The 27773-nt window shown below is 40.0% G+C and overlaps 2 protein-coding genes across 41 annotated transcripts in view; one reads left to right on the forward strand and one right to left on the reverse strand.

The window, feature by feature from the left end:
• ABI3BP (ABI family member 3 binding protein) overlaps positions 1 to 3251 on the forward strand; it is a 130756-nt gene extending 127505 nt beyond the window's left edge. For all 38 annotated transcript variants that reach the window (XM_056483381.1, XM_056483507.1, XM_056483331.1 and 35 more), the window contains 2 exons: positions 662 to 775; positions 2817 to 3251. In XM_056483381.1, the coding sequence (XP_056339356.1) occupies positions 662 to 775; positions 2817 to 2932 (230 nt within the window). In that variant the 3' untranslated portion in view covers positions 2933 to 3251. The remainder of the gene's footprint in view (positions 1 to 661; positions 776 to 2816) is intronic.
• Positions 3252 to 3827: 576 nt separating this feature from the next.
• Positions 3828 to 24101, reverse strand: TFG (trafficking from ER to golgi regulator). 3 transcript variants are annotated; one of them, XM_056483683.1, is made up of 7 exons: positions 23897 to 24101; positions 17326 to 17409; positions 16303 to 16449; positions 14677 to 14844; positions 12281 to 12421; positions 8262 to 8351; positions 3828 to 5789 (listed from the first exon to the last, which is right to left on the reverse strand). In XM_056483683.1, exons 1-7 carry the CDS (start codon positions 24078 to 24080, stop codon positions 5431 to 5433), a joined length of 1173 nt encoding a protein of 390 aa, XP_056339658.1. In that variant the 5' UTR covers positions 24081 to 24101; the 3' UTR covers positions 3828 to 5430. The 3 variants fall into 3 exon arrangements, with proteins under 3 accessions (XP_056339658.1, XP_056339648.1, XP_056339667.1); XM_056483673.1 differs by having other exon boundaries at positions 3828 to 5792; XM_056483692.1 differs by lacking the exon at positions 14677 to 14844 and having other exon boundaries at positions 3828 to 5792.
• Positions 24102 to 27773: the final 3672 nt, after the last annotated feature.

Genomic DNA, 27773 nt, shown 5'->3' on the forward strand with positions numbered 1-27773 from the left:
AGCAAGAAAAAAACATCTGTCCAAGCTCCTTCACTGTGCCTGTTAACAGGATAAGCACAGCCTGTAATGTCTGCACAGCACATGGGACACTTGGGACCTTGATTTCTACTCAGTTGCAGTAAAATGTCCTGTTAAGCAATCCTGCAAGTAAATACATAGGCACACTCCATGCTCTGTATAAGTACTTAGTATCTGAGGTCATCTATATGTGAAGGGCTATCACCTGCACATACATGTTATAAAAATATGATGATTTATAAAACAGGCCTTGGCTATATTAGGAGGTGGTCTATAAAAACATCTCTGAAGATACTGAGGGCTTTCTTACAGGGAACCAGACCTGCCTTCCATTCAAATCACTACCAAAACTTGCTTTTTGATGATGTTCTTGGTAGTAACAAAATTTCCCTTACTGTATGAAATGTAAGGAGAGGGAGAAATTACATCCAGGCATAGATTCTGGCCAGGAGTGGGGCACTTTTGCCTTAGCCATAAGCACTTGGAGCCTGCACATCATGTTCAAATTACAGCTACAGGTCCTGAGAGGGAAAGAGTCATAGCATTCACCTTGGCTTCCCCACAGAGGAAAGAGCACAGCCCATTGCCTCTGGTGGTTTTGGGAAATAGCCCTCATTAAACTTTGCTGCTTCTTTGCTTTCAGGAAAATTTTATAACATAGGAGACCAGAGGGGCCATGGAGAAGATCACTGCCAATTTGTAGACTCATTCTTAGATGGAAGGACGGGACAGCAAGAAGATCTACCAGTCAAAGATGGTAATTCCTAACACCTGTCTCTGTAGCAAACCTTGGCAATTCCTTTGTTTCTATTTCCTGCCAGAGGATTCAATGCCCACTGATAGAATGAAAGGAGAAAGTATGATGGAGAAAGGGCAATGAAAGGAGCTGCCAGCTTTGCAGGCAGGAGAGGGTCAAGGAGTTTTTGAGAGTGAATGATGACTTGTTAAGACGATTATGACTTGGGTTCTGTTAGGTAGCAAACAGCCTTTCTCCTGTTTAAAACAGCCCAACAAATTATTCACTGTTGGTATTACATATTTAAACCCAACCACAAATTTGAGTTTGCAGAGAGGCATTAAGTGGTGTGTTCAAACTAGCAAGGTTGATTTAAAGCACAGTACGTAATCAGTTGGGCATTAAATACCTTGTTTGGTACCAATGAGAAACTGAAAAGTTATGGCTGGAAAATATAATTCATGCTGCAGTAATTCCATGTGTACTGATTGCAAAAGGGTGCCCAAAATTCCAGTCTGGTCTAAATGGACATGGGGCTAGATGTGCTAAACACAGCTGTGACCTGCCTGGCTATTTTTCACACATTGCTGAGGCTGAGACATAAGAAATTTGTACTTCTGTTAGCTGAACTCCTGCTTGCTGCTTGGCAGAAGTGCCAGGGTGAGGTGTTCTTTCCTTGTGGGGTAAGAACACAGGCTGTACTGGTACGTGCACGTGTGCTGAGCAGGTCATGGAACATTTTTCTGAGGAAAACAGCAAAACAGCTTTCAGTACAATATCAGCATGTTGACCAAACCTTCCTGTGCTTCATTTACAAAACACCCCACACGAGTCCAGAAATGTGTAGAGGTAGGTGTGGGAGATGAATGTGAAGTTCCCAAGTCTTTCACAAGGTTTTCCAAAAAACAAAGTAGTCGAGCGGTCTGAAGGGTATTTGTTTATGTGTTTTGTGAGTTTCTTCTAAAGTGGTTTTTGTTTTTCTCTTCCCAGTCAGTGCTGCCCATTTGAAAAAAAAATTTTGTGTAAGAGGTAGTCAGAATCCAATCTGCATTGCCAGGACAGCAAACTTCTCAGTTGTACCAGATTCACACTTTTAAAAATATTTGAGTATTTAAAAAAACTTGTACCAAAAAACCTTGCAATCTCAGTTTAAAAGACTTAAAACTAATTTGATTTCAGCAACTGGATTTGAGTGAATTCATGAGCTACATTCATTTTTAGGCCCAAACAAAAAACAAAACAAGCAAACAAAAGACCTCATCTTTTCAGTAGCTTGTATTTCTAGCAAATGAACAGAACAGAGGAAAGAACAGATCAACAGACCAATTGTTCTGGCTGCAGCAGGTTGATTTCTGAATTATCTACACGTATTTGACCTGAAGTGCTGCAAGGGGATCATGGCTGATGCTGCCTCTCAGCGGCAGAGCAGTGTTTTGTGTTTGTGTGCCCACATGCTCGCTCCAGCCACACATACATTCCTTATGGTCAGGCTGGATGGAGCCCCAGCTCCTCACTTTAATTTGTAACCCCATGTTAATTGCTTGAATGGGAAGCAAGTGTGTTGTCAAAAGCAAGAGTGAAAGGAGGAGGATGAGTTCTCCTTTAGGGATGGGGAGATGCTGTGAACTTTCCCCAGTGGGTTTCATTGATGTTCACTGCAGTGTCAAGGCTGTGCACTGGGGACTATTTGTCACTGTCACTTTGCAACGCAGAGCAGCCTCCTGTTCCCAGAGCCTTGCATGGCCAGAGGGGGGACAGAGGGGACACAGGCTGTGCCCAGCCAGCCCCACCCACAGCAGGGCGCTGGGATCTCCAGGGAAGACAGGCTTCACCTCTGCACCACCATCCCAAGCACTTTGCTTTAATTTGAATTGGGTGGGCAAATTGCAGTGCTAATGGATGTAGGGGCAGCAAACAGCTCTGTTGTGGCAGGTGGGTTAAGGGCTTGGTGACTACAGCCACTCACTGAATTGTTAGTTGCAGACTTGTTGGAACCAAAGCACGGTACCTTCCTGAGAGCTTCCTGCAAACAAAACTCTGGTTTTTTTATTCTCTGTTCCAGGGTTTTTCAGGGCAGTTCGTCAGGAACCTGTCAAATTTGGGAAGATAGGCGGGGAGACTCAGATTAACTACGTCCGCTGGTACGAGTGTGGCACGTCCATCCCTGGCAAGTGGTAGATGGTGCAGAGCCCAGCCCGTGCCCAGCCAGGCTGCAGGAAGGCAACGCTTGGTGCGCCCGGCACTCGGTGCGAGGCTTCTACAACCCTAATGCCAATACTGCATTAATTGTCTAATAGTGTAGGCTGCTTACTGTAGTTATCCAGTGTTACAGATCTGGTTTTAGAATTGAAAAAGAAACACAGGCTAGGGACATGTTGTAGGATAATGTATAGGGAAGCTGGCTCCCTATTCTTGAGGTATGGTTTATATGGTATTTTAAAAGATACAGTGTGTATATTATTTATCACGATGTTGTAATAAATGTTTAAGGCACAGATATGCCTGAGTTGGTCGTGGAATGCAATGTGTGTTAGTTTTTAAATATTCACTGGTCCTGTAATGCAAGTGCCATAAGCTACCCATCCTAATCCATCTGTAACATCTCCCAGTCATAAATTATAGAAAAGATCCTATAATTTTTAATATCCTGCAGCCAGTAAACTTGAAGCACTTTCTCCTTACATGTATGAACAGTTTATGCTCCTGCCGAAACGCCGAGGTAGGTTGCTGTATGTGCAGCTTTAAATGATCAAGTTCAGTGGGGTTTTCTTCCATATTTGTTTTCAGATGTTTCAGCCCCAGCTAAAGCCATGTTGAGCCTGTCACTGTGGAGTCAGAGCTGCTGCCTGTGAGCCTGGCAGTGGCTTGCAGGGAGGGTTGGTGTTCTTTAATTGAAATGGACAGGTACATATGTACATGGAATGAAAAAAAAAAACCTGGCCTCCACAGCTGGGGTTTTTCAGGAAAATGCAGTTTTCAGAGCCTGACACTTACTGGTTCCAAAGCCAACTGTATGTACCATGCAAGGGGCCTTGGAAAGAAAAATGAAAGAGGAAAAAGAATAAACCAGTTATAACAGCATGATCAGGTTTATTTTATTTAAAAATTCTGGTTTAAAACGTTTTTCATTGGGGACAAAGGGGAAATACTGATAACTGAACTTTTAACATTGCTTTACAGTTATTTTGATTAAAACCTCTCCCAAAGCTACTTGTTGTACTGCTTGAACATTTATGAACTAAATAAAGAGATGTAGGTTTTTTTAAAGGTGTTATTCATTACCTTACTAATGTATTGAAGAAATATGAACAGGAACACCCAGATCTATAGAGTAGTCATTTATAGAAAATACCTTATAAAGTACATTGCAGGTACACTGTACTCCTAATAAAATATTTTTTAATCAAGTGCTTTTTTCAAGTGTTTTACATGAAAAGAAGGGTTAGTTTCTGTGGTAAATGCTGTTATTCAGAACAAACTGCTTGCTGGAAACAAGTAATGTTAAATGGTGTGATGAACACGGGATGTGTTAGGTCTGAGGGCAGAAATGGGAGGAGCTTGCTGAGCAGGAGTGGGCACAGCACTATTTAAGAATGCCAAAGGTAGAAATATTTTCACTCAACTTCCTAATTTTTCTCTAGGAGAGTCCAAGCAGCTTCCTCCAGTCCATTTTTTTTATTCCCCACTCAGTTTTACATGTTCCTAGAATTTGCAGAATGGAAAATATGAACTTGGAGAGTGTTTTGTCCTCTGCTGTAATATGGTCTATTGACTTCATTACAGCCCTTGATCTGCTTTTTCTTGGCTCAAAATTGAGTCAGTAGGATTACATGCCCAAGTTCTTCTGGGTGGCAGAAAACTTTTGGAAAGTAGGGGGTTCTTTAAGACTTCTTTTTTAAAGATACACATTTGGTTTAAATTTTCAAGTAATAAATTAATTCTCTCCCATGCCTTGTTAAAGCAAAATTGATAAGAGGCTTTAAGATGTTATGGATTGGTTCCTATTTGGTAAAAGGGTCACTTGACAATCAATGACAGCAGACAGCACACAACCACCCCCTGCTGCAAAACCTCTGTGAAAGCCATCTGCAGTCCCACCACTTCTCCATGTACACACCCAGAAATCTGCCTCTCCTCCTACAAACCCCAGCACTGCTGCTCTTTACCACAAAGTCTTTGCAACCAGCATGCACACTGGTCTTTGTACAGCTGTCTTGCTTAGTATTACCTAATTTCTAAAATCAAGATCAGGCATTTAATAGATTCAGGGTTTTTATTAGTTTTTCCATGTGAACATTACAATTTATAATACATCATATCTAGTTTGACCTCCAGAATGAATCTAATTTAGTACATCATGGTATTAGTAAAAATAAGCCTGATAAGTGGGCTAAACTTCCAACTAGTATCTTCATATCCTTCAGACAAGGCAAGCTAGAATGTCAATCACTTTACAGACATTTAAGTAGTGTTTTCCAAAAACCACCCAGCCCTAAATTAAACTAGGAAGCGAATACAATTTAAAGCAGGAAAGATTTGGTCATTTCCCTCCCCCCAGCAGAATTTAATTAACAGCTATAGTTTTGCCTCATTACAGTTTTGGAATCTCAATTTAAAATCCTGGAGTCTGTCGGGATGGAATCGCTGTGTCAGCCGCTGTCCCCAGGGGCAGCTCCCTAGCGGTAGCCGGGCCCGGGCTGGGCGTAGCCCTGCGGCCCGAAGGGGGGACGGCTGCGGGCGTAGGGGTTGGGCCCGCTGGGCGGGGGCGTCATGGTGCTGCCGGGCGGGGGGGTGAAGCCGGGCCGCGGCTGGAAGGTGCCCGGCGCCGCCTGGGAGCCGCTGTAGGCGGCGGGCTGGGAGGCCTGCGTGGTGTAGGGCTGCGGGGGGAAGCTGCCCGCCGGGTACTGCGGCGGCTGCTGCGCCGGCAGCTGCTGCGCCTGCCCCGGGAAGGCGCCGGCCGGGGCCGGGGCGGCCGCCTGGCTGTAGGCCGGGAACTGCTGCGCTTGCTGCGACGGGGGCTGCTGCTGGCTGTAGCCTGCTGGAAAGAGAGCAAGGTGGGGTGAGAGACACTGAGGAACCGCGGGTGCCTGCAGAAAGATCTTTCGTTCCTAATGTTCACAGTGACAAACGCAAAACGATGCGGGAAGCACAGAAAAGGCAAACCAAGCGTGAGCTGCGAGTTTCCCTGCCTTTCACATAAGCGCACGGCCGGGGTTTTGGTGCACACCGTGGCAGCACAGCACACTGACAACAGTTACTATAAAACAGTTTTCCTGTGACTGACAAGAAATAAAAAATAAAAAAAAGACAAGTAGTCTTTTCCATAATATCACACAAAAAAAAAAAAAAAAATAAATAAAGTCTTCATTGGCAAATGAGGCAAAATTCAACCCTTTTCCCAAATAAAACCTTCAAATTAAACTGTCTTGACAATACTCTCAGGGTTTAATATAAGTCATACCTTTGGTTAAATCATAGGTGTTTCCAGTTCTTTAGTGTTAAATATTAAAAGGTTGTGTAGAACAGAACACTTTAGCACAAAACTTCCATTTACACATGTCCCAGATTTGATATTTCTGTATAAAACTAGCTTCCAAAGGGAATTTCTCTTCCCAAAAATTTTAAAATGGAACAAAGTCCTTTCATGAAGAAATAGCTACTTTTATCCATCATGAAACACACCTGCAGCTACTTGCAATGAAACCTCTCCAGTGACTGGAATCCTGTCAGCATTAAACACCAGACACACAAATTATTAAAAGTGCACAGCCCTAAATGGAAAGAGTAAGGGTAAGAAGGCACTGCAGTAAACTCACCTTGAAACTGGGATCAAAATTTACTCATGAGACAAACCTCTGAAGGGTCCATTTTTACACTCATGTATAAATAGCCACTGTTGCCTAGTAGATCTACAAGAGTGGGAAGGGATCCTCCTCTTGGGGAGACATGGGTTTGAAAGGAGACAATACTCATGAGAACTAAAGCAACACAAACAAAAAGATCCTATGACTCAGCATCTCCAAAGCCTGCTGTCAATAGGTCCTCAACAAAAAAACCCCTCTGTTTCTCAAGATTAATTGTGAATTAGGTTGTGACAAAAAGAGGTGCCCCAGTAAGTTTCTGGTGGCATTTCATTCATACTTGACAATGATGTTGATGGGAAAGCAAAACTCACATTGCACTACAGCTTTCACAGGAACATAAGTAAAATAATGAATGAATTAGACAATGGTAGGATATGTCTGGAAAGCACATTGGAATTCCTTTGTTTCCCCATCCAGTTTTTAAGCCTAAAGAGTCAGACAGACCCTTCTACTTCCAAGAGGCTTCCTACTTCTGAAATTATACCTCAGTACATCTGTCTCTGTATTCTAATTACAACTGGGGGAGGAGAAATCTGCAGAAAACACAATACCATTTAGACACTCCAACCAACGAGCTCCCACACAGTGCACAGGAACAAGGTCTGAGGCACAGACCTTTAGTCCAAGTATTTCTAGGGTTCTTATCCAAGCTAAGCATGGAATTTCTTCGTGAGCTCTGCAAATCTTCTCATCTACATAAAAACTGATGCACTCCCACTCTGCACCAAGAAAAGGTCACACTGGCTCTGAGTCACTTAATGGGACTCTCTTGTTTAGTTTAAGGAGGATTTTTTAAAACAAGGAATGATAAATGCTTTGTATCATTTTTCTGAAATTATTCAGTAAAATGCAGTTTGTTACAGAATCTACTCTTACAGGTTCATTCCTAAACCTCATCTGGATTATCACTCCTAGCATAAACTATGCATTCCTAGATGCCAGCTGCTTCAAAAGGAACTGAAAGTTCTGAGGTCATGTTTATTTTGGGCATACACCAAAGCCAGCATTTCGTATTTCACTGCACATACACCACTAGTGCACTAAAATATTCTTCTGCTAAAAGTCCACTGGCACCTTTACTTAAGGTATCAGCAAAATCAAAAACTAAAAAAGAAAAACTATCACTTGAAAATTTCTCTGGGATTTACAGTATGTGTAATAGCCAAGGATTTACTGAATGACAACTACAGCATTTACATCACTAAATTCTGGACATGGAGATCATTCTAGATGCAAGAAATAGGGGCCATCTTTAAACACCTTTGATATTTAAGGAAGGTAAATTGGGATATTTAGTCACTTACTTGCTAGAATCCCATGAGTGCAGAATATAATCCTGAAGGCTGCTCACCCTTCAGGTGATTCATTTTACCTGCCTTTCTAACAAGGCATTCTGCTGATTAGAAATGATGTCTTCCTTTGGTCACAATCAAGTAGGACTGAACTTTGACTACATATTAACATAAACAGCTACAGTGCTCTCTTCCTGGCAATTTCTGCATTGTGCCAGTTCCCATAAGGAACACAGGCATCTGGGCAGCTCAGCACCCTGACCTGCCCCACAGGGTGAGGAACTGAAGCTGGCAGGGTTAGGCACTGCACGAGAGGTCCTGCAGCTGAGCTGCTGCTGCAGTGCTGCTTACCTGGGTACTGCACGCCGTACTGCTGCTGGGGCTGAGCCTGCGGCTGCTGAGCAGGGTAACCAGGCTGCTGGTACTGCTGATACATCTGACCTAGGGATTAAAAACGCATTTCATTGAAGCCCAGTACCCTGGTGCATTACAGCCAACGATACCCTGACAGTTCAATATCACAGAAACAAACCCAATGACATCAAAGTACAGATTTTGGTTTCTGAACACGCTGTTCTGACTAAATAAAATTTATCTAAAAGGTTATGTAAGGCTTACTATTGCACATTTTCAGAGGCTGTCAGAAACTATGCACCTTAGCTAGCACTGCTCTGGTGGGTAACAGACCAGGAATCTTTAAACATCTTCATAACTGCTCCAGAACTTACACTGTAAATTAAAGTACTTCAAAAGTTAAACATGTCTTCAGATTGTCTGTTTAGATTAGATTTTTAAGGCCATTTCTGCAACCAAGTACTGTAAGCAGAGTGGTACATTATTTATGCTGACCACATTTTCCAGATAAGTCGTCCATCTCTTAGCATCGCCAAGTTTTCTTAAGAGACCCAGCGGTATACACCCGAAGCAAAAATAAAACCATACGTTCTTAAGCTTGGTAGTCAAAGTCAATGCTTATTTTTCCTACATTAGCTGTTTTCAACTTCTTGGCCAGAAGAGGTAGAATATTTGTTTAGACAACCTATGGGTCCTGATGAGGCTTTATGCTTCTGCTGTTTTTCAATCTAGCAAGTCACAGTCAAAGAACAAAATCAATTATCTGCCAAAACTAAAGCTTAGCTGAACTGAAGCAGACATGGAAACTTTACTATTATGAAGTGTTACTGTACTATTATTCATTCTGCAAAGACCAGCAGACTGTATAAATAGACTGTAAACTCTATCTTCAGAGCTGCACCAAGACAAAAGCAACTTGACTCTGCTCCAAGTCCTCCCAGACAGACCCCTGTCCACACTGATTTAAACTAATTCCTTATTTCTTCTTTTATCTGCATTATTTGCAACTGAAAAGACAGTATTTTACATTCACACTAAGCTGTTTAGAATATTTTCTATTGATGCAGTCACTTAAAATATTATTTGGTGTGCAATTATTGTGGGATTATGAGAGTGCAAAACACAAAGCTTGAAGAGAATTTAAGCCTGTTAGCTTAATAATTAAGAATTAGAAACTCAGAAAGTTCTCTTTCTGAAACTCATTCAACATGGGGAAGTTCTGGGAGAATAACCAGCAGGCTGCCTTTCTCAGGATAATTCTTAGTACAGGCTAACAGAGACTACACTGGCACCTGCTGGAAATCCCAGGTAAAGGGATAGCAAAGAAACAGCATGGAGTTGTACCAAAGGTTTCTGAGAAGGCTTGCTGCCTTCTCCAGGGCTGAGACATTAGGGAGGAACAGAGAGGTGTTCCAGTGCCATTTAAGAAAACATTCTTAATTTACAATCATGAATACAGGCGAGGATCCTATATGTCCTCAGAGTCTTCTCTCTCTCTGGATTTTCACTCTGAAAACTAGATGAGCTACAGCATTGGTGTCTGGTTTTGTACTTAGCAGTGCTTATTGCAGTGAGGGGTCTGCCAGCATTTACCATTGTTTCTGTGCACTGAAAAAGACTTCTGGTCTGATTCAGAAATAGACCATTTACATATACTCATACAACATTCTTTTCCCTAGAAGATCATGAAGTGCTTATGGGACTGAGATGCTCATGTATTTCAGCATGTATTTCAGCAAAGACTAAAAAAGCCTCCACATCTGTATACAATTGCTTCTTGTGTGCGTTCAGGACTGAATTTAGTGGTAAAAAAGCACAGGCCACAAGACACAGCACTGTACTAGAACATCTTTGCTGGATTGATTTAATTCAAATTAGTGCATGCTGAAAATTTCTCAAGGGAGGCAGCCCTTCAGTAGTATCAGCACACAGAAGTAAGGTGACTTGATGTACATGTGACAACCTAATCATCATCACAGCATTTACTGTCAGAGAATGCCATTAATAAATAACCCCTGAGATACCAGAATGACTGACTGGCATCACCAGTTTACTTGGATCTTCAAAATACTGGGAAAGTGTGTGGGAGAAGCAGAGCTTAGGGTGTTTTGGGTTTTTAATGAAGTGAACTGAACATTTTAAGCTAATTTCAAAACTAGTTTCTAACAGAACCTGCTGTACACCAGCAGTGCCATTTATATGAGTCCATCCTGTTGAAAATCTAACAATCAAAACCTATGCAAAGTTCTGGCTGTGTTATGGCTCTGTGAGGACAGCACAAGCCCCCAAATTACCACTGGACTAAAGTAGTATCAAACCTCAGTGAAGTACAGAAAACTACTCCATGTTTCAAAGAAAAGTCTTCAAACACTTTGGAATAAAATTGATAATCACACTTATATTACCCAGCTTTGGTGAGAGATTGCTGCTTACCACACATACACAATGCACAGCATAAGGAATGTACTTCTAATTTCTAATGAGCCAATAAGAAAGTTCCTTCTGATCTCTTCCCAAAGACTGAACCACAAGTGAGGAAAATATAATAAATACTTAGAAGATTGCAGTAGCAATAATAAAAACTACATAAAGCTACAGATCAAACACTTTATAATTAGTACTGTTGCACTATCCTTGACCCACGTTTAAAAAAATCACTAGATCTACTCTGATACACGAGCCTGGGTAACATCTTCCCCAAGTAAGATGAGTTCTACTGAAACAAGTACTTTTCCCTTTCCCTGGTGGTAGCAGCCATATAGGATTCCAAGCTAGTGTTGCTACTGCTTTTAAGTGTTTCACTTCTTTGTTTCAGTTCCAGTTTAACAGCAAACTTAAAACTTCTTACCTTACTGTATTAAACTAAAGTAAAAAAGCTAAACTTATAAAACGCAAGTTCAGTAGCTGAGAATATGGTTTCTGAACATTAAATTTTCTGGCTGCCAACAGAAAAACCTAGAGCCCTTTTTTGCAAAAGTAACTTTTATACATAAACACCAAACAGCTCTATCTTTAAGCTACAAAGATGTCTCTTGCTGTGTAATAACACTTGATTAATAAGCAAAAGGCTGAAAGCAGTAAAAAAAGTGTTTCATAAGCTCCACTGCAACCAACAGTATTCATACCTCTTTAAATATTATACATAACTACCAACTGTTCAAATGCTCTGCTCAATCAAAATAATACTTATTTCTTCAGGCAAAACAATGCAAGTGACTGTGGACACTGCAACGACCACCTCATGTGTCTGAGCATTAGATCAGTAAAGCAAGCACCAAGGGGCTCTCACTTGTGCCTACACCAGCACAGAAACAATTTTATGCTGTTATTCTTCATATGGAGGAGGAAGTAACAAAGCAGATTACACAGTGTAATCCAGAAGTGTGCAGGTCTGAAGGGTCAGTGAACTTAGAAAATACCAACAGAAGAAATGATGCTGAAATGTAGGAAACCTAGGTAAATTGTGAGAAGTTAAATAGCATTCTTAAGGGCATAGTGCAAACAAATCTGAATACCAGAGTTAAGACCTTAAAGTTTAAAGCTCAGACAGCTGAGCTCTCAGGAGTTATAAGGAACTATCACACATTTAAGATGGTCACAGGGTTTAACTTGACTAGCACAGAGCCATATGCAAAAAGGAAGCAATGAAATACTAGCTCCAGTCTGTTAGATAGAAATGATGAGTGAACAACAGTTTTAATACAAACTAGACAAGTCCACAAACTGCTAGCTGAGTGAAAGCTTGACACAACACACAGTGTATGACACAAGCACAGATGCAAGCAGAAAACAGTACCATGAAAACTCTCTCGTGTTACAGCACCTGCCCTTTCAAACAGAGCCACTGCTCCACCTGCTGTTTCTGTATCGACCAGCACGGGCAGTGAGGACAAAAGCTGCTCTGCCTAAGGGCACACATCGATTTGCAGTTTGGTATCCACTTTGGGTTTGCTAATTCAAGGCAGAATCAGACACCACCCTTCACTTCCTGGACTGCAGAAAAGCACACTGCTTACCTTCCACCTGCCCAGTCTGTGGCTGTGTGCTGGGGTAGGGTGGCTGCTGTGCCTGAACCCCAGGGGGATGGGCAGCAGAGGAGGAGGAAGCAATGCTGTCCGGCGTTCCTGATCGCTCCTCTGCAGGGGCACTGGGTGGTCCTAGAGGAGCAAGAACAAAACACAGTATGTGAAATGAACACCCAGCTGAAATTCAAAAATTCTAATACAAGATCCCTCCCTTGCAATGTTTTTAACATTTTTCCCACTTCAGATTTACATGTGTGTCATACCCAAGCTAAAACTAAGTGTATATTTGCACATCTAAACTTTCATTTGAAAATATTGGGGGGGGCAGGGAGAGGAGGATTTTCCACCTATCTCTAGATCACTCAGATTTCACTCTTTTGAGGAGCCTGACTCATCTGAGAGATAAAACTCTTCATGACAGCATATTTTTTCAACAGCTTCAAGTGTTAACCTTGCACACAAACAAACTGAAGAGTTGTCATGTTTGGACACAACATGCACTTACCTATTTTTTCTTATCTAGAAGAAAGGGAAAAGGTTGCATGGAACTATCCAAACGGATTAGCATCTTATTGTGAAACACATGGACCAGGCCACAAAGTATTTTACTGATAGTCAAATAGCAGGTGAACAGGAAACCTCCAAAGAGGTGCTAAAATCACTCCCAGACAGGATATGCAGGCTTCAGTCTAAAAGCAATTGTCTGCTCTGCTAATTCTGAAAATATTCCAGTTGACAGCCAAAGACAGCATGGAAACTGGGAATTCAGACTTCCTCTATATTAGTTGGAAGTTCTGAAACATACATGAACAAATATAATATACTACCAATTTAATACAACATATTTTGTTAAAAACCAGGGAGCTTAAACCTGGATCTTCCCAACTGTATGAATGCTAAGAGACACTACTTTCAAATACACAATTTAAGTTAAGCACAAGTACTAAAACTGCTGCAAATTAATTTGCAATTTTAAGACAGTTATATTTATACAATAGAAATATGCAACCAACAAGCCCCTAATTGTGTTTTCATGTTAACCTTATTAGGGGAAAGTTAATTAAATCTGCCTACGACTTGATTTGCATTTATATATGTAACTGCAGGATTACATCTTTAGAAATAGGATTTCTTATACCCTGCTTAAATGGTCTTCTGTGGAGTTCTTTGTACATTCAAAAAATGGTCAAGTCAGTTCACTCTGCCAGAAGAATTATGGAGACACAAATATTGAAGTATCACTGATCAAAACTTTAACTGACACTGACAAAACCACTCATTCAAAAATTAGCTCAAATTCTCTGCCAGTTGTGCTTCACTTGCTATGGTTTACTTGTTCAGATAGCCCACTGCAAGTTTTCAAGTACCATCTGGTTTGTGAAAGAACCATGCTGTGACAATGCCCAAAATGTGCCATGGAGGAAGAAATCACACAATAGGCCTGGTCCACAGACAGTACTTCAGACAGTACTGAAGTCAACCACTGTCTGTGGGTACAACTTTGGATCCTGTTCAGTCACAATCACACAGGGCAGACCTATTCCCCTTACTCCACACTTTTGCCATGGCAGCCATACTGGAGGAACAAGCTCCAGCTGCGACTGGTTTGCTCACCTGTATCTTCACACATCATATAAAACTCACTTGCTCTGGAGTTGAGAGTACACAGCAAAACCTGTTAGCTAACAGCAGTTTCATTTTCATGTTTTAATGAACCATTAAACCTTGCCAGGCCCACACAGGTTCTGTGCAAAATCACTCCTCAAAGTTCTGCATCACACTCCCACATTCTACATTGCTTTTCTAGCTTCAAGCTGATAGCATTCAGTTTAGTATAATCAGTTTTCATATGCTTAGCATTCTATTACTAGGCCCAACAGCCCTCCAGCTCTCCAAAAATAAACATAATTCAGACAAGTATGTTATTCCTTTCTGCTAACTGTGAAATTATTTCACTATTTAATTCTAAAATGAAACAGAGAAAAGGTGGGATCATACAATACATTCTGAATGACCCAAACAGCAGAAGCACAAGCCAAGAACATGAACTGCAAGATCAAACCATAAAGCAGAGCAGTGAGTTCTTCTATCACTGGCAGATACAAATGAAGTTAGTCCACAAAATAGCTTTAAGTAATTCAAATTTTTAAAAATTGAAGCCATTTTCTACTCCAAGCTAAAATGCAATGCTAAAATCAACAGCAACATTTCAGTATTTTGTAACAAAAGTTAGCACACAGATATAACACCTTAACATAGCAAGTTTTAGGATTCTGAAAAGACATAGTGAACATACACCCAACATACAAATGCTTTGTTACAAATCAAAACTGGAATCATTGATTATGAACAGGTTTAGCTTTCCTTTTCAGCAGCCACATCCTTACCTGACACCTGATCATCTGTCAAGCCAAAGGCTGACATGACATTCTTGCTGATTTCATCCTGGTTCTTTAGCGGATCGAATGCAGACATGCTCGCTGCTATAACTTGAGTGGATGGCTTAACATTAGCGTCAGCAGCAGCAGGCTTTTCATCCCTACCATCTACAGCATCTACAAAGCAAAATGCCCAGTTACCAGCTCTCCAGAACTGAAACACCAGCACACACACATTGCACCACAGCAGCCACAACATCACACAGCTGGGGGGCTTTGTAAATTTAATTGTTGAAATGTGCATGTTAGGATAGCAGTGAAGAATCACTGATGTACCTGAAACTGGGAGGGATCACAAAGCTTAGGTTTCTTTCACAGTTACTTAAAGATACACTAACACTGTGGACTATCAATATCATGTATCATGTGTTCTGAAATTAAAAGGCACAAAGCTCCTGCTTCAAACAAGTGAATTGCTCACAAAGAATTCAAAATTAGGAAAACATACAGGATAGTTCCAACTTATTATGGTGTTTTATCAGCTGCAGTTTCTGTTTTGTTCTCTTTCTCCACTAATTTTTCCTAAGCTAAAGTTGAAGATCTTTGCAACTATACATGTAACTGAATTGCTTCAGAAATGCTTTACCTAATAGTGCTACATTTCCTGTTAAAAGCTAACAACTACAGATAGATACAGACTGGCTAGTTTTGTTTAGATCACTCTTAGATCATTACTCTAACCTCCTTCCAAATAGTGTTTTACCAGAAACCATGGTATTCCACTGAAATTACTAACTGGATATATTGTAGAAACAGGGATGGGATTTTTTTAAGCAACAAAAGCAGTAAAATTTCAAAGTGCAAATACAAAAGCAACACTTCCTAAAAGTCAGGCTGATGTTCTTGGTTCACGTCTTTACTCAGAGCACTGTACTTCATGACTTTGTGTCATTATTTTCTGTGTCTAGCTTACCTAAACTCTGTAGTTAAGCATATAGAGATACAGTATTTGCAGTACAGCTGCCCTAAGCTAGGAGATAAATACCTCAACGCTGTGAGAATAAAACTTTCTTTCCCACTTCGCCCTCCCCCAAAAATCCTTTCCCACCCCTACCTGCACCCTTGTGCTGCTTACCCTGAGACAGCTCTGATGCTGGTCTGAGCGCAAAATGCGTGGATTCAATTTCCTAACCTGGCAAAAAAAGTGGATATAATTTTTGCTGAATTCACTTCTTACTGTTTTAGTGAATCAAACTTGCTTAGCAACACAAGATAAGCACCAGAGCTAGCCCAAAGTAAGCAGAGGAACTACTCAACTGCGAGCAAGAACTCTTCAGCAACAAACTATTAATTTGGCTAAAAGCCCTCTCAAGACATTGCTGGGGTTCACAGGCGTTAGTTACAGTGTTTTCCTACATTGCAACAAAACCTCAGATTCTAAAGTTTAATTCCTAAGTTAGTTCAGTGCTTTACTCCAGGTACATCGAACAAAAATTCTGTCTCTGAAATAACTAAAGCATTAAAAATTATGTTCTGGGCCATCAAGCAGCAATTAAGAATGATCCATGTTTCACTTTGTTAAACAGCACACCACTCTGCAAATCAAAGCAAACAAGTCTTTGCCAGGCTGCCTACCACTCTCAGGCAGATTAGTGGAAAGCCCTGGTTCCGCTGGTGGCTCTAAACAGTCCAGTAAACGATTGACTTTATTGCGAAGTTCTATCAGCTCTCGGCGCAGGTACTTCACCTGGTTAGATTCTAAGGGTCTTGGTTGTCCATTCACTGCAAAACAACAATTAGATAAAACTCTAGTAACATCCAGTTTAGATGGCAAATTTAAGACAACAAAAAGAAAAAAAAACAACTTTTACTTGCTTGTAGCATTATCATACTTCATAAAGTTTAGAGTGACAAAGTTTAGTCCACACAGACTGAACTCATTCTAGAGTTTTACTGCTCCTTTAATAAAATCTCAGTTCAGCAAAAACTACGGAACCAAAGCAAAGTCCACAGTAAGTATCTGCATTGTTTACTCATTTCCCTGAATGATGCAGTGGTTCTGGAAAGCTATCCCTTTAGAACTAACACAGCACACACAACACTGCTGCAATTCATGAATAAGGTCTGTGTCCAAGTTAAAGGCTTGGAACTAACTAACTATCTGCTAAATTACCTACCATAGCTTGAAAATAAAGAACTTTTACACAAAGGCTAAAGGATAAATGTTAAGATCTATTCGGCTCCAAGAAACTAACACTAGTTTGGAGCAGTGTACCACTGCAAGATGTCAGCTTCAAATTCTCATGTACCGGTGAAAAACACCCCACAAATGCTAAAGAATGGAAGAGAACATGGAAAAGAGCACTAATGAAGAAAGAACCACTGATCGCACGTATATGCACACATGCCAAATACTTTGAGCAATCTTATAAAAAGCAATAGTTTCAGTTTCCATTAAGTTCAGAAGTCTCATGAAAAACATTAAAAGAAAACAGATTATCATGTATTAACTCAGCAGCTCCAACTCACTGATTGCATTTTCTCCACCTTCTGAGGTCACAAATTTAAAATTTTTGTACCTGTCATTTAAGTCCACTGCCTGAATTTTAATAAATAATATTTAAAAGAAATAGAAAAAATACAGTCTTCTATACTTACCAAACAATGTCAGCTTAAGTATCCTACTGCATTGAATTGCAAAGGAGAGATCTGAGCTATCAAAAATTGTTATAAGATCTCCATCTGAAAAGAACAAGAAAAAGTTACATTAAAATCACAGCCTATGACTACTGAGCTTCACATCAGTGTGAAGTGTTCCTTCATTACTGAAAAACAACTCTCCCTATTTGATTGCGAGTTCACTAGAAAAAATGTTTATTATTTTAGTGCAAGAATCAGTGTGCAGAAAAATCATTCACAGAAGGTAAGACAGAAGCATGACTGGCTCCAAAACAGAGTCTTTCTGACATCACCCTTTGATGTTCCATATAGCTCATCATTCTTTTATGTTTACACACATATGAAATATTAGATGAAATATTACAGCTGAGTCCACAAAGTCCAATACCGGGAAGAATGATGCTATCAGTAAAAAGCAAAATGCCTATGCCAAGTGGCTCCAGAATGACACTATTCATGAAGAGACAGGAGTCAGATAAATGGCACAAGCCAAACCTAATTCAATTTTTAAAAACCAAAATAAAATTTCAAATGTCTAGAACACTTCCTCAGGTTATATTCAGAACATGGGTTGCAAGACTATTAACATTCCCTTGCTGAAAAACAAAGTTCACATGTAGAAGTGAATAGTAAAGATCTCTCTCAGCTTTAACACACAAATATGAAGAACGAAGATGCCAAAGAAGTCAGAAGAACACTTCTGTCAAACAGGAATTTGACACAAAGTCACAACTCTTAGGCATGGATTCCTTCCATGTCACATGTCAGAGGATCTTAATGAATTTGCTCATTGCCATCTTTCACAGGAACTATATTAGAACTGGATGGGATCATTTATTCTTAAGATACAAAGAACGATGCACAAAGCACTGATCACTCTTAATCATACTAATCCTCAATAGAGTACCAGGTTCCCCTTAAGTCTGGCATCTCACAATTTTTAAGTTGAGTCAAGGAAAGCTATGTTAACATCTTTGCTTACTAAGAAAATCACAACTAAAACAAGACTATTGTCTTTGGCAGGACAGATTTTCTGGTATTTAACGTATTCAACAGGTCATTCATAGCTTAAATGAGCCCAAGCTAAACAGTGCAAAGTTAAGAGTGAGAGCACATTATCAGGAAAACGTTTACAGGCATAAGGGATAGCAGGAACACTTCCTTCCTGAGCCTTTACTGGAGTGAAACACCATCTAGTGAAGTTTCACCTTGAAAAGCAACAGTGTTTAGATAAATGCCGAACAGCTTGGAACAAAGCCAACTCCAGGCTGCCCAGGCTCCTCCACAAAAACACTGTAGCAAGGGGGCTCCACAGACAGACACAGGAATCTGTTTTACAGATTGTCGCCCACAAATTCTGAGTGTATATAAATTCCTTATACATTAGCAACAAGGGCGGACTATATCTAATTTATGGTTAAAATTTTCAAATAAATTAATGCTTCAGTATGAACAGTCATAAAACACATGATATCAAGTTAAAAAAAAGCTCAGAATTTGAAGAATGACATATTCTAATTTTGTAACAAGTAACACCTCTGCAATGGAAGGTTTTCTAAGTAAGTACTATTAGTAACACCTCACAGTGCCTGTCAGTCTTCAAAGAAGGTGATTTCTAACAAAGTTAAGTTACAAACACTAATAAAGTGATGACATGTAAAATAATTTTCATGTTTTCCTAAAAGAAATACTGTCGCCTCCCAAGATTTTTTTAATGTCCTGTTTTCACTCTTATAATCTCAAAAGACATCTGTTGATAGAAGTATCAGTCATGGATTCTCTGAGTAGAGACTGGAAAGTCTCCAGAAACAAGGGCTCCAAACTCCACCAGGCAGCCTGCTCCAGTGACACACTGCCCTCCAGGCCAAAACTCACGCTCAGCCTTTCAAACTGCAATTTCTGGCTGCTGCCATCTGGTGCTACTGCAAATTGTTCACATTCAATGGTCTTTGCAACTCCCTTTCCACTGGCTCTGCCCTCAGCCCCTCTGCAGTACCGTGAACAAGCCCAGCTCCTTAGGCTCCCTGAAGGCCACCTGCACAAAGTCCCTCCCTGTCCTCACCATACCCTGCTGGATCCCTCTGCAGCTTTTCCAAGTCTTGTACTAGAGTGCATACATTAAGAGTGAGCACAGACATGCAGCCTCACTGATGCCACCTCACCAGTGTCAGGAAGAGGAGGATCAGTGTCCCTGTTTGCCATTATGATGCATAGCAGGACTTGAACAATCAGACTTTATCAAAGATAAACACTTTTTTTTCTTTGGCAGTAAAGGGTGATGATGTGTGTGCTCCTATCAACTCATCACTTTCTCCAGCTTTTCAGTAACCTTTCCTAAATGCTGATACCGAAATCCAGCAGTGTTTTAATAAAAAGCCCTTCTATTCCTCATTATCCTCATTAACACAACAAATGATAATTATTTCTCTTAGCGATCTATAACATTGGCAAACCATCCTTTGATACTCTTCTGTCATATCAGTCAACACTCAGATTCGCTGCCTGAACAAAGATGCATGTTCTAAACAGTCTATCCTACACAGTGAAATAAAAATGCATATGGCTTACATGGATTAATGTCACCCAAAAGAACTGGGATAATTCCACCTTAATTATCCCTCACCTATTTTAACCTTTAGGTTGAAGGCATTAAGAATAATGAATAAATTTTTCATTTTAAATTGTTAGCAGAAAAAAAATGTGAGAAGCACCAAGTAGAGAATTTTGGTAGATGCATGAAGTCAATTCCATGATTCCTACTGACACTCATAAAGTTACTATCTAGGTAGAGTATATGCTAGGCTTCATAAGGTATATGTTAAGTCATAAAAATGGCTGACTAAGTATAATAGATTTAGCAAAAAAACTTTTCATCTTAAGGAATGCCAATGAAGCTTAATTCCTGTTACCATGATACAGATAGTATTACGCAATGTTATTTTCTGTTGGAAAATAAACCAGACTTTCCTTTATTTTCCTTACTAATTTTTTTATTTTAAGATCTTATCTTTCTCATTCTTACAAGGGACACAGGTTTCCCTCTCTACAATTTCCCATGTATCATGGTCTCTGCTATGTTAATTATAATTTTTTTCTTTCAATAAACTAGTGACTCTCCTAACTAACCACTGGACCGCAAGGTATTTTAGCATTAATGCTGTATCATCATGATGTATTTCAACCTTCATGACATTAGAAATCTGCCTCATGCCTTCACCCTGCCACCTGTTTCCTCCTCTACTACGCTTCATTATCTACTAGACTTATCCACCCTGATATTTCTCATTTAGTACATTTTTGAAAAAACAAAAACTAAATACAAAACCCTACACAAACAAAAAAACACACTACATCAAAAAGCAGGTTTCCTTCACTCTGGTAAATTTATCAAAGTCTGAGAGATTACTGACTAGCACAGCAGTTTGAATACATGCAGTATGAGTAAACAATCATCTGTTACAAGGCAATTAAGAACAAAAAGGCCAATCTCACATTACACCCTCTGCTTTAAATTCAAGCATAATTTTAAAAAAAGCTAAGTTCCTATTATTGGCTTTATAGGCCTTTTAGCATGTGTAACATGGTGTGCTTAAGATGCAACTTTACTCTTTGATTCATACAAATTCACTACTGACAGTCCTCATTAGTTTGTTTGGGGTTGGGGGTTTTTTAGCTGACATTGGGTTTTGTGTGTTCAAGAACTTTTAATAGGACATGAAAATTGTTTCACATCTAGCAGAGCAATTTCCTTAGCTCAGGAATTTGAAAGCTTGAATATAAAACTTGACTTCACAGAGCAGCATTCAACCTGAGGCATCTTTTCTCTGATAATTAATAAAAGACACACATAACCTAAATATAATGTAGGAATATGGAGGGGTAGATGAAGCATTCTTTGAACACTCAAAGACTGTGCATGTGAATTTGGAGAAGACACAGACGGAGGATGTGGAAGTAGTGGACCATGTTAGACCAGTTTAAGATACCTCTTCGCAACAGATCCAGACAAGCATTCCTGCTGGTCTGGGGGGATAAATAACAAAACAGAAATAGCTAAAATGTATCTATTCCAATGCATCTAATGACTGAAATAGATTTTAAAGAAGAGTCTTAGCCCAGTTGAAATGAAGTTAAGGATATAATAGACCTCATATGACAAGCAAACTGAAGCCTTGTTAACCTTTTCCTTGGTCACTCGCAACTACCTCTGATATTAAGAACATTCATTGGTTTATAATAGTAATGATCAGCTAGCACAACATACACTGAAATCATAGTGAAATAGTACACAGTACATTCTGTGTGGTGGGCTAACACTGGCTGGATGCCAGGCACCCACCAAAGCCACTCCATCACTCCCCTCCACAAGTGGCCAGGTCAGAGAACATGCAGTGAAAGGTCAAAATACAAGATCACAAGGGAGAGATCACAAATCAATTACTGTTATGGGCAAAACAGACTCAACTTGGGGAAACCAACTGAATTTATTACCAATCAAAATCAGAGAAGGATAATTCACCTTTCAACCCCTCCTTGCTTTCCAGCTCTATCTCTTCCTCCCTCAGTGGTGCAGGGGCACAGGGAATGAAGGTTATGGCTTCTGCCACTGCTCAGGCAGAAGAGCCCTTCCCCTGCTCCAACCTGGGGTCCCTCCCAAGAGAGAGTTCTACATAAACTTCTCCCGTGTGGGTGTATCCCATTGACAACAGTTCTTCATGAACTGCACCAACGTGAGTCACTTTTCCATTGGGTGCAGTCCTTCAAGAACAGCCTGCTCCAGCATGGGTTTCCCACAGGGTCATAAGTCCTGCCAGGAAACCTGTTTGAGCATGGTCTCATCTCCATGGTCCTGCCAGGAACCTGTTTCAGCACAGGCCTCGCACAGGGTCACAGTCTCCTCTCAGGCATCCTGCTGCTCTGGTGTAAGGCTCCTCCACAGGCTGCACTTCATGCAGGTGGATCTCTGCACTTCCATGGACCTCCCTGAGCTGCAGGGGCACATTCTTCGTCACCATGGTCAGCAACACAGGCTGCAGGGGAATCTCTGCTCTGCTGCCTGCAGCACCTCCTGCCCCTCCTTCCCCACTGACCTTGGTGTCTGCAGAGCTGTTCCTCTCACATATTCTTTCTCCTCTCTTGTCTGGCCAAAACTGCATCTGTGCCACAACTTTTTACATTTTTAAATATGTTATCACAGAGGCATTACCACCATTTCTGCCTGATTTAACCTTGGCCAGTGGTGTGTCTGCCCCACTACCAAAACCTGGCTATGCAAACTAAATACAACTCTGAAACAAAGAAAACTAAAAGTAAAAGCAGAAAGTCTCTAGACTTGGAAAGACAACCAAATAATGAAACTGAAATTACTGCCTCCATCATACACCATTATCTTACTTTGAATAAAACAGAGCAGTATACATTAAAAATCCCACAGGACCATACTTAAAGCACAGGTAAGAATGCAATAAAACCAAAGTAAATCAAATTTTTAAGCTAATGAAAAAGCATCCAATCTCCTTTCACCTTTCTCATTTCAGAAAGAAAGAAAAAAAATGTGATAAGAGGGAAAACAAAACCACCACAAATCCACTGGTATCCCTCTCACTAGAGATCAAGATCCAAAATATTAGTCAAGACCCAAGATCTACACTACTTACAATTTTGATAAGCAGCATCTCAAAAGCTTTATGAACCTCAAAAAATTGTCTCAGGGTTATTCAAAGTGAAATTTTATTGCTTAGATATATGAATAAAAGTTGACATTTTAGGCAGCACAGGCAGCATTAAGTTTCCTAAGGCTCTTTAGAAAAATGAACCTGAATGCTTCAGTAATTTTTACTGTGCAACAGCATAATCATCAGTCTTTACAAGACTTTGGATTTTATCACTTCCTTCCAAGTTTCATTTTATGAACACCATCCCTCTGTCCCAAATTAAGTAACATGCCCCATTGACATTCAAAGGGGAAAAGCCCTCCAATCACAACTTCCTGTCTCTATGCATCTCTAATAGAGCTCTCCTCATTCTGTGGAAGTTCTTAAGGTTGTTTGTTTTAACACTAATAATCAATATTTTCTTTGGAACAACCAATGTGCAAGAGATTCAAATGGTCCCAGAGAGAAAAGGTAACTTTTAACACATATTTCAAGTTAAAATTATTTTTCTAATCTTTACTGATGGAGAAAAACAATCAAGAATTACTACCACATAAATCAAGTTTTCTTTTATAAGAACTTGTGTTAGGTTATACATGTTTATTTCTTTTCACCTTCAAAACATCCAAAAACTCTCTGCAACCAACTTCCGGCAACAGCAAAAAGTGCACTTTCAGAGAAAAAAAAAAAAACTGAGGAAATATTTCAGAAAAAGATGGAAGAAATGCTGTTAAGAGAGCATAACAAGACATACAGCTTCTATTGTCTGATTAAAAAGATTTCACAAGAAACCACTTGCATTTGCCCGTGACATTTGACAATTCTGAAAGGTGAATTTCAAAGTTTCTATCCACAGATAAACCGTATCAGAGCAACACTGGTCAATTAAACCTTACCTTCATCTTTATATTTTATTGTGACTTCATCATTGCTCAGAAGTTTTCCTCTAAAAACTCTTTGCATCATTAGCACCAATTCATCATAGGTGATATCTTCATTATGAATAGGGATTCTCCTAATATCTTCCCCAAGCTGAGCTTTGATGATCAGCTTCCCACTTAAGTCCAGCTGCCCATTCATGGTGGATTCCTTATCACCTGCAGACCTGTTAGCAGCAAAACATTAAGAACATTTCAGAAAACTGAACTGTTAGTTATTTTAATCTATCTGATCACAGTTCTGAAGCTTTACATTATCACCTTGATTACTTTTACATGCCCCCTATTATGAAAAAGAAAAAATTGCTTATTTTAATATAAGAAAAGACTACCAGAACAAATATCTTATCTTAAAAGATTTCAGGCTGTAAGGTGGTTTTACCAAGGGGATCAAGCTGAACCATGTATTATTTCCTGAACAAATAAATTCAGAGCTAAACATCAGCTTTATCACATGGATGATCAGAACTTACTGAGGGTTCCTCTCCATAAAGGATGATACACAATTTTTTAATTTTTAAAAATTTTGATTGGGATATTTTAACCAAGACTAGAACTGTAAAAGCAACTCAATAGACTCAATAGACCACACAACTAGCTACTCATTGGGCTCAACACATGGTCAGAACAGTCTATTACTCTCAGTGTTTTAAGAGGTGAACAACTGTTCCAACTGAATAGGAAGTGCAACAAAGCCATTTTGCGTCCTAGCAGCACACATATGCTTCTGTTATATCTTTAATATTTATGTAAGAAAATCTAAAAATTACCACTTTGTATTAAGCATCTCTCATTTAAAAACACAAACACTTGAATTTAAAAATCTGAAGCTATAGTAAAGTTACTCAGAGTAACGAGAGGGGAAAAAAAAAAACCACCCTCAAAAAGAGATCCAGTTAGATAGTCGAATGTCTCCTCCTATTTTCACTGCTCCTACTTCAGTGGACAGAGCCAAAACAATAGATCTGGAATGAGGAGCAACTAAAGAAGCAGTTATCTTAACATTTGAAGTACAATTACTTGAGATCTTAAAAAGTAGGCAGGCCATAACCAAACCAAGATTTCTGAAGCCACGTGCAGACAAGTATGTTGTTCATTCTCTTGTGCAAGAAGTCTCAGAGATATGCAGCTATTTTTCCTTTACCTTTAAGGCTGTTACAACAGTGCCTTATGAGAAAAATGGATTTTGCTACAGTCAGTCTATTTTTAAAGTACTGCACTGAAAATTCTCTCCTACCAGAAGCAGGACACTCAGCTAAAGCCTTTAATACATTCCTTGATGCACTTGTATATATTTAACTCTACTGTTTCAGTGACAATACTTTGCATTAAAAAGATGCAGTATAATGCTATCTTTAGGTTGCAATTAAATTGGGGGGGCGGGGGGGAGGGGTAGTTCATATAAAGCAAAGATTTCAGGCAAAGCCCTTTGTTTAACCAAAAAAGATACAAGCAATTATTGAACAAAACTCACTCTCCTCATCACATATAAGAGGAGGTAGGTGGATACAGCCTAATTGCAGGGAAAAGGGACCTGCAATTAATATAGCCACATTGCTGCTGAGGCACTGGGATGAAACTGTGAGGTTTATTGTATTGTTAATGCTCACTAATGCATTATTCAGGTTTTGCAACATAGGAGTCTTAACTGTAGGTACATCAACCCAGCCTAATTAACTTTAAATTAGATTTAAAAGCATAGGGTTTTGCACAAGTTTGGTTGTTGGGATTTATTTTTTAATTTAACCATTAAAAAATAAAGTAGTATCGACCCAGATGTTTCTTTTCATCTCCTTTCCAAAAATATACATTTATCATTACCTTGTCTTAGTGATGCTGGATTATTGGACAGTTTTCCCACCTCACTTCAGGACAGAGTTAGGATAAGTCGCCATGCACTATCAGTGCCAGAGAACAGCAAGCTGCATCAGAAAATAAACATAATTTCAGTCACACTTCCCTAGAATGACACAATGACACAATTCACATCAATCTTTCACTTTAGAACATCTTAGTGAATATACCCAATTAAAAAAGCCTTGTTTTATCCATAATGTAACAATCAGATTTACACTTTTGAGTATTGTATTCATCAAATACAATAGAATTCATAGAATTTGCATTCATCTAAAAACAGATCTTGAACAAAACTTCTAATTTCATGACAGAATTATTTTTTATTATTTTCTAATGGCATGTAGGAATTCCTAACAGTAATGTATTCCTTTCCAGGACAGTCTCCAACAGAACAGTCCAACAGGGAACACACCTGGCTCCTCCCTCTGACCCCATGGGTGTACCCTCCCAGCAACTCCTCTCTCTCACATGCACAACCAATTTCAAAAATCCATTATCTGATTTTTAGATGATTCTCTGCTAACCAGAGAAAAATAGTAGGTTCCCCTTTATCCACAAAAAGCTATGCTTCCCAGCTCTCCTCTTTCAACTTAACTGGAAGTAAGCTGGAACATACAGAATGAAGGCAGAGAACAGGCAAACCCCAGAGAAGACACAAAGCCACTCTCTGGTCCTCAAAGGCTGGCAGCTGCTCCCCTCATCCTGGGTAGGAAAGGCTCCTCTTTAAAAAGGGTTGTGCCTGCTCCTGACAATGACAGACTGTTGTGACACACTAAGCAGGGGAACAGGAAGAGACTACTTTTCTGATGCCTCACTCACGTTTTATGAAATAAGAAAGGCATGAATACAGCACCCCTTTCACCCCAGACCTGCTACAGCTCCAGGTAAGGTTACTGCCCTGGACAAATGGGATACAGATAATGCATCTAAGAGTGGCTGAACCAAAGAGTTCATTTAGCTATGCCCTCGTGTTATTTAAGCATTACAGCTGGGCGCTGGTTTTGCTTCTTCAGCATTACATGCTACTCAGAAACTGTTAACAGTAAGAACTGAACCTCATCTTTAAGTCCTAAACATACACATTTTGGTGGACACAACTGAAATCCTGTGGCCTTTCAACAGATTGAATGTATCATTTGTATATTTGTGCAAGGAAAGGAGCTACTGTAATTCCTTATTTACCAGCATTACTCACAGAAACCTGCTGTCCATCAATGACTATGAAAAGGTAACAGGAGAGTATTTAATGCACCTTTTTTTGGTCCAGCTGTTCTCCATCCTGCTTGAAGGTGTCCAGATTTAAAGACACGGATTCTAAACACTGCAGCTGCTTGCAACTGTTACAGAAACTATTCAAATTACTGAATTACACAGCATTAAAGCTTCTTCCCCTCACTGTGACACAGCTGAATGGATGACTCCATTGAGAGAGTTTTTCAGAGAACACATCCAGAATGCACGCTAATGAGCTTTTTAACAAAATCAGTGTGTGTCTACTTTCCTGGGGCAGGGAGGAATCAACCAAGCAAAAAACATTTACGTCTTCATGTTTCAGACTAAAGATTGCTTTCCACAAGAATCAGACTGACATCTTTCTAACCTTCCTGGTGCACCACTTGCATTTTGCAGGTAGACATTTCCTCCACTCCCGGCTCACTTTCCATTCACATCATGCACTAATCTGGGTGGTGCATGTGGACAGGGATTGCCCAATCTAGGGCAGTCAATTCAGGAACCCCTCTAAAACCAGCACCTCATCACCACGTTGAATTTCACTACCCTTTTTGCTCAGCAGCAGAGAAAAACAGCCTAGCCCAGGCAAGGGAAGGACAGACACTCCTGCTTCAATTTTTTCTGGTCAAAACAGTGTTAAGGATCAGCGCGAAGTCGAGAAAAACACGAGCAAGCAGGACTGCCTCCCAAACGCCACCACCGAGAGAGAGCCATGAGTTTTCCCAAGGCAGGTGGGGAAGCAGAA

The sequence above is a fragment of the Oenanthe melanoleuca genome, chromosome 1, assembly GCF_029582105.1.
Source record: "Oenanthe melanoleuca isolate GR-GAL-2019-014 chromosome 1, OMel1.0, whole genome shotgun sequence".
Taxonomy (NCBI): Eukaryota; Metazoa; Chordata; class Aves; order Passeriformes; family Muscicapidae; genus Oenanthe; species Oenanthe melanoleuca.

Coding starts and splice junctions, on each gene's coding strand:
- TFG (XM_056483673.1), bottom strand. CDS start 24,080: ATGAATGGGCAGCTGGACTTAAGTGGGAAGCTGATCATCAAAGCTCAG. Junction 12,422..14,676: donor GACAGATGATCAGGTGTCAG/GTAAGGATGTGG, acceptor TTGCTCCTCTAG/GACCACCCAGTGCCCCTGCA. Junction 8,352..12,280: donor ACAGACTGGGCAGGTGGAAG/GTAAGCAGTGTG, acceptor TTTAATCCCTAG/GTCAGATGTATCAGCAGTAC.